Source organism: Sorex fumeus, unplaced genomic scaffold, assembly GCF_029834395.1.
Source record: "Sorex fumeus unplaced genomic scaffold, SorFum_2.1 ptg000055l, whole genome shotgun sequence".
Lineage (NCBI taxonomy): Eukaryota > Metazoa > Chordata > Mammalia > Eulipotyphla > Soricidae > Sorex > Sorex fumeus.
In genome coordinates this window covers 15,368,846-15,387,277 of record NW_026606112.1, presented here as the reverse complement: position 1 = coordinate 15,387,277, position 18,432 = coordinate 15,368,846, and the positions used below count along the sequence as shown (strand labels likewise).

General features: G+C 42.7%; 1 protein-coding gene across 2 annotated transcripts in view; it reads left to right on the top strand.

Annotated features, from left to right (window-relative positions):
* Positions 1-18,432, top strand: part of RBPJ (recombination signal binding protein for immunoglobulin kappa J region) — a 93,516-nt gene that overhangs the window by 40,215 nt on the left and 34,869 nt on the right. For both annotated transcript variants that reach the window (XM_056125559.1, XM_056125560.1), the window contains one exon: positions 14,036-14,074. In XM_056125559.1, the coding sequence (XP_055981534.1) occupies positions 14,036-14,074 (39 nt within the window). The remainder of the gene's footprint in view (positions 1-14,035; positions 14,075-18,432) is intronic.

Here is an 18,432-nt window from a genome sequence, read left to right as displayed (position 1 = left end):
ATATTTTAAATTATGCTTCAACTAGGGCAATATCAGGATGTGTAATTTTAATATTGCAGCTAAAATACAGTTTCTCCTTCCTTAGAAAATACTGAGGTAAAAACTTTCTGCTGTTTTATAGCAGTGGAATTTATACATTGCTTTTCTGCACTTAAAAATTGGGGGGAAAAGGGATGGGTGAAATCTTTGCCAAATTAGGAGGCCAAAATAAAAGGCACAGTTAATCTTTCTCTGTAAATTCTTACAATTGAGTTAAACTTAGGTAATTCTTGTTCTTTTGTGTTTGCTATATATTACACGTGGAAACCATGTTTTGAAATTATAGAAGATGACCCTTAGCCAGTGGGTCACTGCCTCCCCATCCCCCTCTGTGGTTGGTTGTCTTTACATCAGTGTAGTCAGAGGTGGCTCCTGGTGGAGGCAGAGAGTCTGAGGCCCTCGGATCTGCAGAATGTCAGGGTTGGGTTCTTTCTGTTGCCCAGGTCCCTGCAGCGCCCCCACCATGTGGTCACATCTTCTCCCTGACCGTCCAGTTCTTCCGGCTGTTACTTGGCATTTCATAGTTATTTTAGTTGTATTTATTCCCAGCTTCATCACTGTCTGCGTCATATTGCTTGACTTTGTTGAGAGGGAAAAGTTTCATGCTGTCACTTTGGTATTTTTTTTATTTAAACTCTGACTCTTTTCTTTGATTATCACACATAGGAGCAACTTTTTCCTTTGTTAGATTTGTCCCTCTTGGAGTGTAGTTTTTTGTTTTTGGGGTTTTTTTTTTGTTTTGATTTTTTGCTTTTTGGGTCACACCCAGTGATGCACAGGGGTTACTCCTGGTTCATGCACTCAGGAATCACTCCTGGCCATGCTTGGGGGACCATATGGGATGCTGGAAATCGAACCCAGGTTGGGCTGCATGTAAGGCAAATGCCCTATCCGATTTGCTATCACTCCAGCCCCTCTAGGAGTGTAGTTTTAGAAGGAAACTAAACATTCTCGTGTAATTGGCCTAGGATTGAGACCAGTGGCCGAGGCTGCATCCCAATCACACATCTAGTATGAGAGAGAAGATCTAATTTATCACTCCGTTGATTACTAGATATGATTCCAGGGTGCTTATGGTTATTAAAAACAATTCAAAATCATCCCCAGAAATGATTAGCTTAATTTTAAGACTTTTTAAAAAGGTGTTTTGGATTCTGAAGATAAAGCTTAAAATAAGCACTTGGCAATGTTAGCATTAGACAGTCACTCAAGCTAATTTCTATTTTGTCACTTTGAAAAAATACTACTTTGCCTGTCAGGCCTGGAAGATGCATTAAGAGTATTTTTGAACCCTGTCTCAAGTATGAGCCGATTTGAAAAATGTAATTTGCCTTGTCAGTAATTGTTCTGAAAATCAGGGAAATCTCTCCTTTTCGAAAAATACAATGAAGTCAGTTTTCCTTGTACTATTGAACCTTTAGATTATGAGGAGAGTATAGTAGGTGAGTGGGCTGGAGCAATAGCACAGCGGTAGGGCGTTTGCCTTGCACGCAGCCAACATGGCCGACCCAAGTTCGATTCCTCCGCCCCTCTCGGAGAGCCTGGCAAGCTCCCCGTGACGTATTCGATATGCCAAACACATAAGTAACAACAAGTCTCATGATGGAGACGTTACTTGCTCGAGCAAATTGATGAACAACGGGAGGACCGTGAGGACCGTGATAGTAGGTGAGCAGGAAAATATGCCTGCATTCTTTTCTTTGGTGTGCCCAACTCTTTTTTTTTTTTTAATTTTTATTAGTGACAAACCAAGAGGTACAGTTGTAGACTTACAAATTTTGTGCTTGGGTTTCAATTATACAATGATCAAATACCCATCCCTCCACCAGTGCCCATTTTCCACCACCACGGGTCCCAGTCTCCCTCCCACCCCCCCATCCCCCCATCTCACTCTGCCTCTGTGGCAGGGCATTCCCCTTTGTTCTCTCTCTCCTTTTGGGTGTTGTGGTTTGCAAAAGAGGCAATGAGTGGCAATCATGTTTGGTCTATAGTCTACTTTCAGCATGCTTCTCCCATTCTGGGAGGATCCTCCCCACACCCTTTATTTGGTGTTCCCTTCTCTGTTTGAGCTGCCTTTTCCCATTGCATGTGTGGGCGTGCCCAACTCTTCGCTGGGATTAGGGGGTCAGAGCTTTCCTTCTGAAGCCCGCCCAGCCTTCCTTGTAGCTGGGTTCTCCACAGCAGAGCCAGGGATCCTGCGGCTCTGTGAGATGGTGAAGTGGGAACTCATTGCGGATAAAGAATGTTTGCTCCGCTTGCCTACCACAAATCTTCAGTCTCACAAGTAGCTACGGTGTCAGCATAATCTTGAAAATGATGAGTGAAGTTTGGAAAGACTGGTCGGAAGGATAGCCACTTCTTTCTCTTCCACCCTAATGATTTGTTTTAGGGATTTTGTGGGGAGACAGGGCAGAGAACATCTTCAGTGCATTGCTTTGTGATTAACTGTGTTGTATTTGATCATAGGAGGCAAGTAAATGTGATTAAAATGTACGTGGAATGTAGAGGCTATGCAGCTAGATTAATCATGTGTGTTTGAAATTTAGATTGACTCCTTTATTATAAAGAAATTAACCTGTGAGAGGGAAGTTTTAGGCCAGGGTCATAGATGAAATAGAGAAGGTACATTAAGCATATAAAAAACGTGTGGATTGGAACAGGTAGAATCAACTAACAGTGGCGACCTTTGAAATAAAAGCTGTTACACTCTATCGGGAGTCAAGTTTTGATTCCTTCTCTCCCCAACTGTGCAAATTTTCTTTTGTTGACTACTGTGTCCCCAGCCCCAGGACCATAAGTGGTCATAGTAGAGACTTAGTCAATTTTTATTTAATGAAAACTTATTAGGTTCTTGGACCTGTGTTTTATCCAGTCTCCTAATTTATAAATGAAGAGTGAATAGCTCTTTACAAATTAAAAGTGAATATGGAAGATTTTGTTGTTGTTGTGGATTGGATTTGGGTCACATAGTTGGCAGTCCCCAGGGATTATTTCTGGCTCTTCGCTCAGAGGTCACTCTTGGTAGTGCTCAGGGAACCATATGGAGTGCTGGGTACAGGTCGGCCGCATGCAGGTACTATCTATCACTCGAGCCCCTATAAGGAAGTGTTTTCTAAGCTAATTTTTAATTTTCATTGAAGTTTAGATACTACGGTTATGATCGTGTCACTAGCATGGTTTAGCTGTATGAAGTTACTGTACCCTCACCATCACCAAAGTGCCCAGTACCCTGTATCATTTCTAGTTTACCTGATCAGTGCCGCTGTATCCACAACCGCACCCCACCCCACCCTCACCCCTACCCCCCAACCCACTGTTTAACAGTCTCAGTTTTGTCATCCAAGGTCAAGAGTTGTCATTGTTTGATACTTACTTTGAAGTGACCTAGTGTCTACTGTTTGTCATTGCCAGGCTGTTTTGTAAGTTAGGGTTTGTAAGCCTAAAGCAAAGAAAATCTGAGTGCAATAACTAATGTTTAAGGATATTACTGTGGATTATTTTTACACAGTGTCCCTTGCCAGGTGTATTTTTATTCATTAACCAACCCAGTCTTAACAAGTACCTCTGCAAATTGTTGGAATTAGCATTCATTTTTATACAACTCGATGCTGAGGCCTTAGAATAAATATGAAAATTATGACTTGGATTTGGAGGACCAAAACCTAAAAATTATATAATAGTTCAGAGTTTTCTCACTCAGTAATTTAAGTGCTGGAGGGGAGGGACGAGGTGGGCAGGGGTAGAATGGTTCACTTCTGTGCTCATATCTTACAAAAGGATATCTCAGATCTGTATTTGAGCTAAAAATTTTCAGTTTGGGGTTGACAGATTTAGATATACAGGGGAAGGAGCCACTGATTACACTCTCCTGGTCCCTGAAACCTGCTTTGCTCTTTTATCTCATATTCACTTGACTGGCACTTCCTCAGGCAGTCTTTATCCTGTCATTTCTGCTCTCTTCTTTCATTCCCGTGTTCTCTCCCCTTTCTTCCTTTCCTGCTCACTTAAACCCTTTCCCTTCCTTATATACAACAATCCAAATAAACAAGAACTTGCTCTACTTTCTTCCTCTTTAGAAGAATACATGAAATGCGAATGTATTTTCCATGAGATATAAATTTGAGAATTTGACAGGCCAAATGAGAAATGAGGATGCTAGGAAAATAACATAAAACATAGGTTCTTGGAAGTTGCTTAGAAGTGAAGAGGTTGACCCAGCTGAGTAGTATATCTCTTTCATATAAACAGTTGTGTGTGATGGCGAGATCAGCAGGAAGAATTCTTGAGCAAGACTAGGTAAGATTAAGGCAGTGATGAATAACCAGGTTCCCTTGGCTGTGGTTTCGCTGGATAGTAGGTAGGGACAGTGGGAACACTACCTCCACTACCCAGCTGCCGCCACACTCCAGGACGCTTTCCGGATCCGCGCGGCCGCTCGGTGGCCACGCGAAACATTATAAGACACTAAATACCCATCTTCTGGAATTGCCGTACCATATTTGATCATATTTGATAGGGTTCAAATATGGTAACACCTACGAGGGCGAGTAGAGGTCGCCCCAAAAGCCTCTATCCCTCTCGGAAAGCCTGGCAAGCTACCGAGAGTATTCCGCCCGTACGTCAGAGCCTAGCAAGCTATCTGTTGTGTATTCGATATGCCAAAACCAGTAATTACAATGGGTCTTATTCACCTGACCCTGAAGGCTTCAACAATATGGCAGCATTGAGAAGGATGAGAAAGGAGAGGCCGATAAAATCTCAAGGACGAACTAGGCTGTCACAACGAAGGAAGACAAAAATGATCGTCTGTACTTTCAATGCACGTACGCTAGCATCAGATGCATCCATCGAGGACCTGATGGTACAAGCGTGAAAGATCAAGTACGACATCATTGGTCTGACCGAGACAAGAAGGCACCAATCTCATCATGCCGTTTTCGACATTGAGAAGAATTGTTCCTCGGAACATGCGATAAAAGAGGTGTCGGAGGTGTCAGTGTCCTTGTCAACACAAACTTGGCCATGAGCATTGATTCATTAGAATGCCTAACAACCCGAATCAGACGTTTACATTTGAATAGATGTGGCTCACTGCCAGCAGTTTCTATCTTCGTTGTCTACGCACCAACATCTAATTATGATGAAGGAGAAATTGAGAAGTTCTACATGGAGCTGGAGAAGTTCTATAAAGAAGACCACGCCTTCCACAAGATCATTGTGGGTGATTTTAATGCCAAGATAGGACCGAGAAGATCAGCTGAAGAACTTCACATCGGGACCCATGGCCTAGAATGAATGGAACGAACGGGGTGAGAGACTGTCTGAGTTCATCATGTCGACCAAGACCATCCATGGTAACTCACAGTTCCAGAAGGCCGAATCTAAACGTTGGACATGGGAGTCTCCTGGTGGATGATTCCACAACGAAATAGACCACATCATATTCAGTTTTTGCCTGACCGATGTCGCTGTTGTCCCAAAATTCCAAATGGGATCGGACCACGAACTCCTTCATGCAGAATTCTACTTCACAGAGCGGGGAAAAAGGGCTGCAAAGTTTAAAAAGAGAACTCCCAGAATGACCACCAACTGGGAGCTCTTTGGCACTATTGCAGCAACATGGGAAGATGTCATTGTTGACAACATTGACGAGGAATACGATCAACTGGTTCAGCACCTCCATGATTGTGCGAGGAACGCCAAGAGAGAGATAGCCACAAAAAAACGCCTGTCTTCGAAAACTCTTGAGCTTATTCGCCAATGTGGTTTGGCACATGCCTCAGGCAACCGCAAGCAAACGTCCGAGCTCGCAAAGCAGTGCAGAGATGCCATCAAGGAAGACCTCAAAGAGAGAAGAGCAGAAGTGCTGGTAGATGCGGCAGAAGCCGGGAAAAGTATTTGTAACGCCCGCCTGTCCTTCACCAACTACAAGACCAAGATGACTGCCCTCCGACGTCCTGATGGATCTATCACATCCTCCAGAACGGCAATGGAGAAGATTATCCATGACTTCTACTCAAATCTCTTTGATAGCCATGTCCACTTGCCGACATACTAAATTCCACAGGATGGATATGTCGTTCCCAACGTTCTCCCTTCCGAAATCCGACACACCATTTCGTCAGTAAAGAAACGAACAGCACCTGGCCCAGACAAGGTCAGACCTGAACACCTGAAGAACCTGCCGTCAGTACTCATCAATATGCTGGCTTGGCTCTTCACACACTACCTGTCTGAATGCAAGGTTCTGTCCCAATGGAAAACCAGCAGGACTGTACTACTGTTCAAGAAGGGAGACATCCATGACATTGGCAACTATCGTCCGATCTGCCTATTGTCTGTCATCTACAAGTTGTTCACTCGAGTCATCCTAATAGGATTGGCAGAACACTAGATGAAGGACAACCATGCGAGCAAGCAGGGTTCCGCAAATGATTCAGCACCATCGACCATATCCACACGATAACCAAGCTCATTGAGGTTTCTCAGGAGTTCAAGATGCCGCTCTGTCTAACGTTCATTGATTTAAAGAAAGAAGGCCTTTGATTCTGTTGAGACGGAAGTGGTCATTGAAGTCCTAGCCAATTAGGGCATTCAAGCTCAGTACATCAAGATCCTCCGTGAGCTGTATTACGGATTCACTACCAGGATCTCACCATGCTACAAAGAAGTAATCATTGATGTCAAGCGAGGGGTTTGGCAGGGTGATACCATTTCACTGAAACTCTTCAGTGCCACACTCGAGAACATCATGCGACGACTGGAATAGGAAGGAATGGGAGTGAAGATAGATGGTCGGCAACTACACCACCTCCGCTTTGTTGATGATTTTGTTTTAATAACACCAAACATCAGCCAAGCAGCACAAATGCTGGCCGACTTTGACCGCGAGTGTGGAAAGATCGGACTACAGCTGAATCTTACGAGGACAATGTTTATGAGAAACAGCCTCGTTCCTGACGCCCTATTTGCTCTCAATGGAACAACCATCTCCGAACGCAACAGCTATGTGTACCTAGGTCGAGAAGTCAACATGACAAATGACCTGGCACCCGAGCTACGCAGGAGGAAGAGAGTGGCTTGGAATGCCTTCAAGAGAGTCGAAGAAATAGCTAAGAGGACGAAGAACCTCGGGCTACAGGCACATCTCATTGATTCCACTGTTCTTCCTGCATTAACATATGCCTCAGAGACCTGGGCCCTACGCAAACAGGATGAGAAAGCTATTCAGGTCTCCCAAGGAGGAATTGAAAGAGCTATGCTTGGAATATCATGTTTCACTCAAATGAGAGAAAGAATCCGGAGTTCTGACCTTTGTTGATGATCAAGAATCAGGGACAGTATCTCATTTGCCAAGGTGTCAAAAATCAGATGGGCTGGTCACGAAATGAGATTTAAATCGACCGCTGGACTAGAGCTGTTAACTGACTGGATTCCACGGGATGTCAAAAGACCGCGTGGCCAGATGGTAATACTTCTTCATCAAGATCATGAACGGTCGGTTTGAGGCTCTTTGTGTTCCTAGAGCGAACAGACCCCATTGGGCTACACTAGCACGCGACAGGGACAAATGGAGATGTTACTGGCGCCTACTCGAGCAAATCGAGGATTAATGGGAAGTCGTCAAGTGATAAAGTGAATAACTAGGTGAAAAAACAGCTGGAAAAGTTTTCCTTTTCTTACTTTGATTTTTTCATCCCACAGTTCAAATTTATACTTGGAATTAAGGACTTCATTAATAACTTAAGCCTTATATGCCTTATACTTTGATTCTTGAGAATTTTGGTATTATTACTTTTCTTTTTCTAGTAAATGTCTAGCTATTATAACTAACGTTAATGAGAATATAGTATGTTGTAGACTAGAGTTTGAAAATCCTAAAATTGTTAGTATCACAATACTCAAACCAAATTTAACGTGAGTAATTGCAGCCACATATGGCTGTGGCCACTTTTCTCCATTGTATACTTTCACTTTCATAACAAGACCATGTTGTCCTAGTCTAAGATTTAGAACCTAGAAATCCGGTGTTAACTACATTTGTTTTTTGTTTGTGTTTGTTTCCTTGTGGAAAAAGGAAACTTAGTTATAATCCTTTAAAGGGCTTTGGGTTTGACTAATCCCTAGGTCTGTTAGCACAACCAGATTTTACAGTTTTCTTTTACCTTATGGCATTTTATCCTTGGAGTCAACAGTTTTGATTGGCCGAGAAATCATTACTAGATTAAAAAGTGCAGTTGCCACGTGTGATGCCCTGGGGTTTGGTTTTGTTTTAGGCCACTCCCAGGCTACTGGGCGATTGCACCTAGCAGAGGTGCCCAGGGACTGCTGCAGAAAGCATGTGCAGGCCTCCCGCATGCAAGGCATGCAGTTCCAGCCCTCTGAGCCTTCTCTGTCACCAGGCCTGAGTTGATTCCCAGCACCATCACTGGGAGTGATCCTTAGGCACTACCAGGTGTGGCCCCAAAATAGTAAATTTTATTTTAGAAATACAAATTTCCATGTGATAGGCAGTTTAATGAAGAAAACATTATCAGTGAGTTGCGGGGGTGGGGGGGGTTCATGCCTGTTTGGGTGGTAAGGAAGGGGTCGGGACCAGATTATGGTTTCCTTTTTAATTTGTATATGGCTGTTGGGATTATCTCCTGTAGTATGATCAACATGCAGTCAGAAGTAGGGCGCAGTCCTAACTTTTCTGAGTTTTTTAGCTTCAGTTTTCTTACTTGGAGACTGCCTTCCTTAGGACAGTCTTGAGAGTTAAATGAAGCACATAGAAGATATGTTCTGTTTGTTGCTCGCTACTTTTTTTTAGTTGTCTGTAGGAGGCTAACTTAGGGAACCCTGGGCATGTTTGCTTTGGTGGTGATGCTTTGGCCACTTCTGGCAGTGCTCCTGTGTGGGACTGTCTCTAGCTCTGTGCTCGGGAGGTCAACCCTGGCAGTGCTGGTGGGGAGCATATGCTGTGCCAGGGATTGAAGTGCCTTAGCTCCTGTGTTCTCTTTCCAGCCTTTGGATATAAGTATTGATGAGAGTTTTATCTAAGTCTGTTGACTAAGGGAACGAAGATATAAAGGGTAAATTGAGAATACAATCGATGACAACTGTCAGTGAATTGCTGTGATGGAAGGCAGGAATGGGGAGGGAGGAACATGTCTTTAAAACATATTACATTATCCAAAGGCAGCGTGCATTTGTAGATGTTGGTGAGAAAAGGAAAGGTAAGAATTAATTTGCCACAGTGATGCTCAATAGGTGAATTGTCACTGTCACTGTTCTCCCGTTATCAATTTTCTCAAGCGGGCCCAGTAACGTCTTCATGGTGAGACTTTGTTGTTACTGTGTTTGGCATATCGAATACGTCACGGGTAGCTTGCCGTGCTTTGCCATGCGGGCGAGATACTCTCCGTAGCTTGCTGGGCTCTCTGAGAGGAGCTGAGGAATCCAACTCAGGTTTGCCGTGTTGGCTGCATGCAAGGCAAATGCCTACCCGCTGTGCTATCACTCCAGCCTAATAGGTGAAGTATCTTCTTAATTTCTATTTAGTTTGATGCAGGGCATTTGACTGGACCCTAGCTTCTTAAACTTACGTCCTCATACAGGGTTGTGTAACTGAATGTAGGAGGTCACAAAAAATCCTATTTGGCTTTGAAATATGTTTATTTATGGTTCATTATCAATAAATGTTTGGATTGTATGCCTACTCTGTGTGCCCAGGAGCACATAAAAAGTTGCCATGCTTAAAGGGATCCTTTTTTTTTTCTTTTTGGGGTCACACCCGGTGATGCACAGGTGTTACTCCTGGCTCATGCACTCAGGAATTACTCCTGGCGGTGCTCGGGGGACCATATGAGATGCTGGAAATCGAACGCGGGTTGGCCGCATGCAAGGCAAACGCCCTACCCGTCGTGCTATTGCTCCAGCCACTAAAGGGATCTTTAATAGAAAGTTGGACACACTGACGCCAAGCAGGTACCACCAGTGGGTCACACCCAAATGTAGTTTTATTAGCACAAACCTGTTAAACAGCCCTGGACTGGACTGTTTAACTAGTAAATTCACACCGATGAATGCTTTGTACCTGTGTCTTTTACACTCAGACAGTGCAGGAAGGTACAAAGTAAATACATGGCCTGAAGACTTAGTCCGAGAGTTGACCTGTACCTTGGACAGTCTTTGTTTTCCTCTAAGGTCTTTGCCCCACTGCAAGCTTAAGCATCTGAAATAGTGACAGTCTGGGTTTTAATCACTTCATGGTAAGTGCTCGGTACAGTGCTTCTCCGTCACCTGTGCTGAGCAGAGGATCCTCATGTGGCTATTGAAGTATTTGTTGGTGCTGTGTAGTGCAGATTGTGCAGTGCACCCTTCCTCAGGTGCTTGCTCCCTTACGTGTTAATTGTTCACCTTTCTGACCCTGTGGCCTCTTAGCCCCGAGGCTACGTGAGTGACTCAGTTTGCTGGGCCAGCTTTTTTGGTTCCAGCAGTGTCGGAGGATAGTGTGAGAGGTTAATGCTTCAGCTACACTTTGGCTGAAAGCCATTTTTTAAACTTTTGAATTGTAGTTAAGGTGACTTCAGAGTGGTTTTTGGCTTTTCCACAAATGTTGTTTATTTTAATATGGCATATGATAACAGAAAGCTGTTATAATTTAAAAAAATGTATTGTTTTGGATATTCACACATAAGTAAAAAAAAAATTTCCTTATCCCTGCAGTGGTGTTATAACATTTTAAACATTTCTTTCCTATTCTGAACCTACTGTCTTTGTTGAATGTTCTCCCTTTAATATAAGGTCCTATTTCACATGGTTTAAAGACGTTTCTTGGAAACTTTTTTTTTTTTCTTTTTTGGGTCACACCTGGCGATGCACAGGGGTTTACTCCTGGCTCATGCACTCAGGAATTACTCCTGGCGGTTCTTGGGGGACCATATGGGATGCTGGAATCAAACCCCGGTCGGCCGTGTGCAAGGCAAACGCCCTACCTGCTGTGCTGTTGCTCCAGCCCCTCTTAGAAACATCTTAACTCTTGATGAATCTGATTTATAGCAAAGTTGAATCTTTAGAATAGCAAACTGATTTAGAGCTTTGGTTGCTAAAAAAATTGTCTAAACATGGATGATGGCGGTTAGGTTAGTTCTGTCTGTGTAACTAACAGTTATCAACAGAGAAAAGAAAGTAGAATGTCTTTGTTAAACTGAAAACGTCTGTAAAATTTTTGATCTTTTTCAACTCAAAAAAAAAAACATGTATTTTACATAATTAGGATTTACAGCGTAAACATCAAAGTTATGAGAATCTCTTAGTCCCTGTTGCAATTGTAACATTTTTCCTTGTGAGGGAGAATTCAAGAATAATTGTCAAATTTATTACTTGTCTATATGCACACTCATCTATATGTTTCTGTGTATGCAAAATAGGGCATTGTTTCTACAGCAGATGTCAAGATTGCTTGAATTTTAAGTGTTCATAGCTTTAGCAAACATTTTCACTAAAGAGAAATTTTTCATTTTTGTAAAATTTAGTAACTGTAGTATTAGAAAAAAAATCCTTTGTGACTCAAAAGTCCTTTGTGACTCAAAAAGGGAAAAAAAAATTTTGTTGATCGCATTACTGAGGCAAACCAATTCCATGCCTATAGAATCTTTGCTTTAGTTCAATTTCATGTACCATACAATTGTCTTAAAAAGTCAGACCATGGGACCAGTAAGTACAGCAGGTGAGACACTTGCTTTGCACACAGCCGCCACAGATTCTATCACTGCGTCCCACCAGCATGAGCCGTGAACGCTGAGCCAGGAGTAAGCAGGAGCATAGCAGGATGTGTGCCTAAAGAGAATTCATTCCGTGGCCACCCCTCTAATGTAAGCATCCAGAATTGAACTCCACATTGAAATCCAAATTACATCTTATTGCAGAATGGAGGGGAAATAGTGAACATTATATAGACTAGTTACATTTGGATGAAACTCACCATTTATAGTTTTTTGTGTTTCTTACTTAAGGCCGGGAATATGTGGCACTTACCCGGCAGTGCTTTTCTATACCTGGTTCTTTTCTCAGGGATCACTCTTGGCAGGAATTGGGGGAACCATTTGTGGCCCTCTCGATCAAACCCAGGTTAACCACATGTAGTACAAGCATTTACCCACTGTACTCTCTCTTTCCAACTCCACCATTTATGTTTTAAAAGCTGCTTCAGGGTGGGTCTTTTTTCTTTTCTTTTCTTTTTTTTTTGGATGATGCTGGGAATCGAACACAGGTGGTCGGCTATGTGCAAATGCCCTGCCCACTGTGCTGTGGCTCCAGCCCTCAGGGTGTTTTCTGAGTTGATCTTACTGTGTAATGATAATAATAAATTTAAAACTACCTTCAAACATTGGTTACTTGTATGGACTAGGACCCTGTTTCTTGCAACTAGATGTTCCCCTTCTCCAGTTCAATACCAGACAGACACACAATAGGCACTTAAGTGATGTGCATTAAATTAAAAAAAAAGGATCTAGGAAGAAGAGTTATCCTCTCCTCTTTATCTCAGTTTTAGTTGAAATACAGTTTTTCTGTGGCTGATAAGCAACTCAGCAGCCAGAGGGCTCCTGGGTGGCAACTGGGGGGTGGGGAGAGCTGGCTCCGCCTCCATCCCATGAGGCCTCTGCCTTCCTAGCTTCTTAAAGTGGACTGTCATCCGATATGTAACTGAATGTGGGGCTGGGGTTGGGGTGAAGGGGTTGAGGAAAATTTGACAGTAAAAAGTTTCTGAACACAGTGACCAAAAGCTTGCGCTTGCCTATGTTGCAAAGGTGTTCAGAGATGAATGAATTGTAGAAACCCTATTCTGTCCATACATATCGTGAGAAAGGTTGGGTGAAGCCGGTTTCTCCCCTTTGTCAGGTCTAGCTACACATCTGTCATGTCTTTGAAACCTGCCCCATAGAACAGCTATTCTAGTAAAAATATGCTTGACGATGAGATAGTCTCAGAGAATATGTCTTGCCCATAGAAGCAGCCAGGAGTACAGATACACTAGGCCAAGTTTTGAACATTATTGCTATTCAGTATTATTCTTAAGGTAAGAGCAGGTTCAAGCTTAGAAACTGAAGTACAGAAGAAGGCTTGTTTAACTTAATAGGCTACTATCTGCCACCCAGTGATAATCTTCATTATATAATATATAAAGTATATATTAAAATATTTTGCGATATTAAAGGGCACAGATATTCATTGCTTTTAAATTAAGATTTCATAAGCATAATTCCAAAATTACTGAGCAAAAACTACATGGAATGCTAAGATCTTTGTTGTCAAAGTTAATAAGTACATGGAACATAGCAAATATAAAAAAATCTTAACATTAGGTTCTGCAACATATAATTATGCTTATGAACAAGTCACTTAACCTGTGTATTAGCAATCTTGCTTAAAAAGAAAAATAAAACAAATCTTTCCTGGTCAAGTGCAAATACCTCCACCACCTCTTCCGAGAGACTCATTTTCTGCTTGTCCCGGGGGAGGGTGAGCTGCATGTAGTGCCCGGGGTCATGCTGAGTTCTGCACATGCTGAACATGAGCTCTAGTCCTTGAGCTCTCTCTTTGGCCCTTGGCGTTCTACGTGCTTAAAATGAGGCCAGTAGGTCCCTTACAGAATTAGAGAGATGGAAGAAGGTTGTATGTAAAATTGTGTCGCTTAGTGCCTGGCACCTGTTTGTTCTTCAGAGGTCACATCACTTCTTGGGTTATGAGGATTTTTCCTGAGGAAAAAAATTGTGCCGTTGAAAGTCTTTGGTTGTTTTGAAGGACCATGTCATCATCTATCAGTTGTCACTCTGTAACTATTATTGTCTGCTGCTTTGTTAAAGAAGAATCGCTTTAAAGTCTGCATTTTGCTGTTTCTGATTGTGGGTCTACTTTTAAAATGTCAGAAAAAGGAGGTTGCATGTTGTCAAAAGTATCGATAGTGAAATGTAACAACCAATTTACTTTACCCCCTAATTTTCTTTTACAGAAAATTTGGTGAGCGGCCTCCACCTAAAAGACTCACTAGGTAAGTATTATATCAGTTATTTTTCAAAAGAATGTTCAGATCCTGTTACTTTAGAAATTATAGGAAGTGCTCTTGAAGAGAAGTTACTTAAATATTAGCATCTAGATCATAAATATGATCCTTTCTGATAATCTCCACGTTGATGCCCCTCCCCCCAAAATAAAATTAGAGGGTATAGTTCAAAGGGGAAAATGAAACCTTTCAAGAATTAGTCTTCAGCATTGTATAGCTAATATACAAAAGGTTACATAAGGGTATCATCCTCCAGTTGGTCGTGTTTAGCAAGTCATAATTTGTTGACTATAGTTAGAACTTGAGAGATAAATTAGGTACTTCTAAAAAAGAGTTTTAAGGAAAGTGCAAGATTTTAGCTATTTTAAATTTAAAATAATAATGGTAAAGTTCCATGTGCAGGGCAGTATACTTTGGCATTTGTATCTATTATATTTTGATCACTACCAAGGTTAGTTTATATCCAATATTTTACCATATGGTCAATGAGACTACATATACATTGCTCTAATTATGTAAATTAACTGCAGTCTTAATTACACATGTCAAATTTAAAATTATTTGTTCTGAAAATTATAGCAGGATATCTTGTGGTAGTGTAAGATACCTAGAGTGAGTGAAATGGGCATTTTTAATGTCTTTCAAGAAATTGTGTGTGTATATAAAACTTCTGGCATCTGTTATACCATTCTATACTCTATTAATTGTATATCTTCTACCTCATTCTCTCTTTCTTAAGTTGAATCACCATGAATTAAAAAGTTAGATTTTTTTTCTGCTTTTTTGCTTTTTGGGTCACACCGGGCAATGCACAGGGGTTACTCCTGGCCCTGCACTCAGGAATTACTCCTGGCGGTGATCAGGAGACCATATGGGATGCTGGGAATCGAGCTCGGGTCGACTGTGTGCAAGGCAAATGCCTTACCTGCTGTGCTATCGCTTGAGCCCTTAGATATTTATGATTGAGTTTCAGGTGTGTGTTGTTCCAATACCAGTTTCCTCACCAGTGCCTGTTACCCTCTATCAGTGTGTGTGTCATCTCGTGTCCAACCCCTAGGCTGCCCTGTGGCAGGCACTTTGCTGTTCCCTTCCCTAACATATCCCCCCCAACCATACCCCACCCTGCCTCAGTGCCAAGCTTCCTACAGAAGTTCACTCGATCTTCCTTTTATTGCCATTGTGTATTTGATCTTCCCCAAGAGTTTTCTTTATATCCCACACATGAGCGAGATCAATCTGCATCTATTCTTCTCCCTCTGGCTGATTTCACTCAATGTACTTCATTCTGTTTAATGCTCTTGTTTCCCATTGTCTTCACTCGAAATTCTTCACTCTGATTATCCTTTGGGTTATTTTCACATTGCCACCTTTTTAAAATTTTTTTGAATCTTTCTTCGATATGCCAAACACAGTAACAACAAAGTCTCCAATGGAGACGTTACTGGGCCCGCTCGAGCAAATCGATGATCAACGGGAGGGCCTTTACTTTACTTTACTTTACTTCTTTTGGGCATCACACTCAATTGCTCTGGGCTTAGTCCTGGCTTTCTGCTTCAGCATCACTCCCGGAGGCTCTCAGAGGTCTGTTTGACACTGAGGATTTAATCCCAGATTTGCTGCTTGTAAAACAAGCTCCTTAATCCCTCATCTCTCTGGCCCTGGCATTGTGACTGTTTTTTAAGAGGGCTTTGTAGGAAAAGAATGGTGGAGGCGTGCCAGGATGACACACAGGAAGCCACCCTGGAAGGCCTCCTTAGCCATGTCTGGGCCACTTTTGATCATCGGAATCAATAATGATAATTATGGGTTAAAGCTGATAGGAGATGATGACCGAGTAGAAGTATCCACCCAGTTCCCTTAGTAGAGAAGCTATAGGTTTTCCACGTGTGAGCCCCGAGTCCAATCTCCTGTGCTCTGAAGCATCAAGACCGCATCACCAGGGTGAACCCGGCTCCAGCCATGCCTCATCCATGTCACCCGTATTCAGAAACAGACATCTGTTCGCTGGATGGATACAGTTGACCCCCGCTAGATCCCCAGCTCCGCCTTACTGCTACCCGGAGCAGAGCCAAGATAAGCCCAGAGCACCACTGGATTGGATCCAAACTGTCCTCCCCACAGATAAAAGCAAAACAAAAACCCTGAATTTCTTTTAAAGAGGGCAGATTCAACCTTACAGATTTTCATTATTATAAAAGCTTAGTATAAAGTTAGCAAAAATAGTTGGTATTTAATATAGAAAAGAAATGTCCGAATGAACTTTCAGTTCTGTGATTTAGTTTTTTTTTTTTTTTTCTTTTTGGGTCACACCTGGTGATGCACAGGGTTTACTCCTGGCTCTGCACTCAGGAGTCACTCCTGGCAGTGCTCGGGGACCATATGGGATCCTGGGAATCGAACCCAGGTTGGCTGCGTGCAAGGCAAACGCTCTACTCTCCAGCCCCCTGTGATTTAGTTTTAAACCCAGATTAAAGACATTTTCCCTTATCTTTCTCCTTTAACCATATTTTCCCATTTTTCCCTTGAAGAGTTTGCTATTAGGGAAAATTGTAGTGTCTTTTTTAGTAAACCTATTATTTATTTATTTATTTATTTATTTATTTTGCTTTTTGGGTCACATCCAGCGATGCACAGGGGTCTCTCCTGACTCTGCACTCAGGAATTATCCGTGACTGTGCTCAGGGATGCTGGTTATCGAACCTGGGTCGGCCGCATGCAAGGCACATGCCCTACCCACTGTGCTATCACTCCAGCCCCTAAACCTATTAAAAAGGGTTTTTATATTTCTTTTTCACCGGGGGGGGGGGGGTTGGGGGGGAGGGATTATGCCGACTCCTATTTAGAAAAAGTTTCTTTCCATTAAACTCTTTAAGCCTGCCCTGGTCTCTTTTTACCCCGTCCTTTAGATTAAGCAATACTGAAGAACATCTTGTTATTTAGAGCAGTGTTTCTCAACCCTTTCTTACCGTGGCTCCCTTCCCACCTTGTTTTCTTCCTGTGGTTCCAACTCCTCCTAGCTGGCCTCTCCGTGGTTTTCACCTGTGCTTGGGACCCACCGTGGCCACATGGTCCCCTCTGAGAAATGCTGATTTAGAGGATGATTTTGGATGATGTTTCAAGTATAGCTTTGTTCACGTTGAGTTTAGATTTTGATTAGGAGTATAACTCTGCGGCAGAGAGGTAGTCCTGCTAGTGTGGCACTTGCCTTGCGTGTTGCAGACCTGGGCTTGATCCCCAGCACCCCATGTGATCCCCTGAGCCTACCAGGAGTGATCCCTGAGTAAGTCCTGAGCACCGCCAGCTGTGACGCTCTTCCCCTCTGAAAGTATTTAACACTATGTTCTATTCAATATTACTGTGGGCTTTCCTTGTTTAACAAATGCCCTTTGAGAAGTTTTATGTGTGAATGAAGTGTTAATTCTGTTACACAGTACAGTTCACTCCCAGCCACGAGTTGTGTGCCTGGATTGTCAGCAGTGCCAAAAATCAAAACCCACGTTCTAACAGTGAAAGCCAGCATTGGATGGAAAGCACATGGCATTGCTATCTGTGTTTCTTTAAAGCATACTCTTTTTTAAGATGCAGGAGAAAAATGACTGCTAGTTACCAGAAGCATAGTTTTAATGTGATTTTTGTTTTTGTGAACCACACCTGGCAATGTATTGGGGTTACTCCCGACTCTGTACCCAGGAATTACTCTTTGCTTTCTGGGTCACACCCAGCGATGCCCAGGAGTTACTCCTGGCTCTGCACTCAGGAATTACTCCTGGCGGTGCTTGGGGGATCATATGGGATGCTGGGAATTGAACCCAGGTCAGACCACGTGCAAGGCAAATGCCTTACCTGCTGTGCTATTGCTCCGGCCCCCCAGGAATTACTGGTGCTCAGTGGACCATATGGAAGGCCGGGATCAAATCTGGGTAGGCACTCGGCCTACCCACTGTACTATTGCTCCACCCCTAATTTAAAAAAAATTATTAAAGCACTGTGAGTTACAAAGTCATTCATAATTGGATTTTTGACATGAAGTGTTTCATCACTGACCCTGCTATCTGTTCCCAGGTACCCTCTTCCACCCTGCCATCTTGACAGGCATCTTTTACATTTGGTTATCTAAGTTGGGATCTCATGATTTCAGTGCTGGTGACTCCTGGCTTGGATCTTGTGCTCTGTCATTTCCTTGACACCATGGATGTTCCTAAATCCCCTTGACCCCTGCCCCCATTGTGTCTCATCCATCTCTTCTCCCCTTCTTTTGGCCCCTGGTCTTAATGTTTGACATTTCTACTATTTTTTTTTGTTTTTTGCTTTTTTGGGTCACACCCAGAGGTGGTGCACAGAGGTTA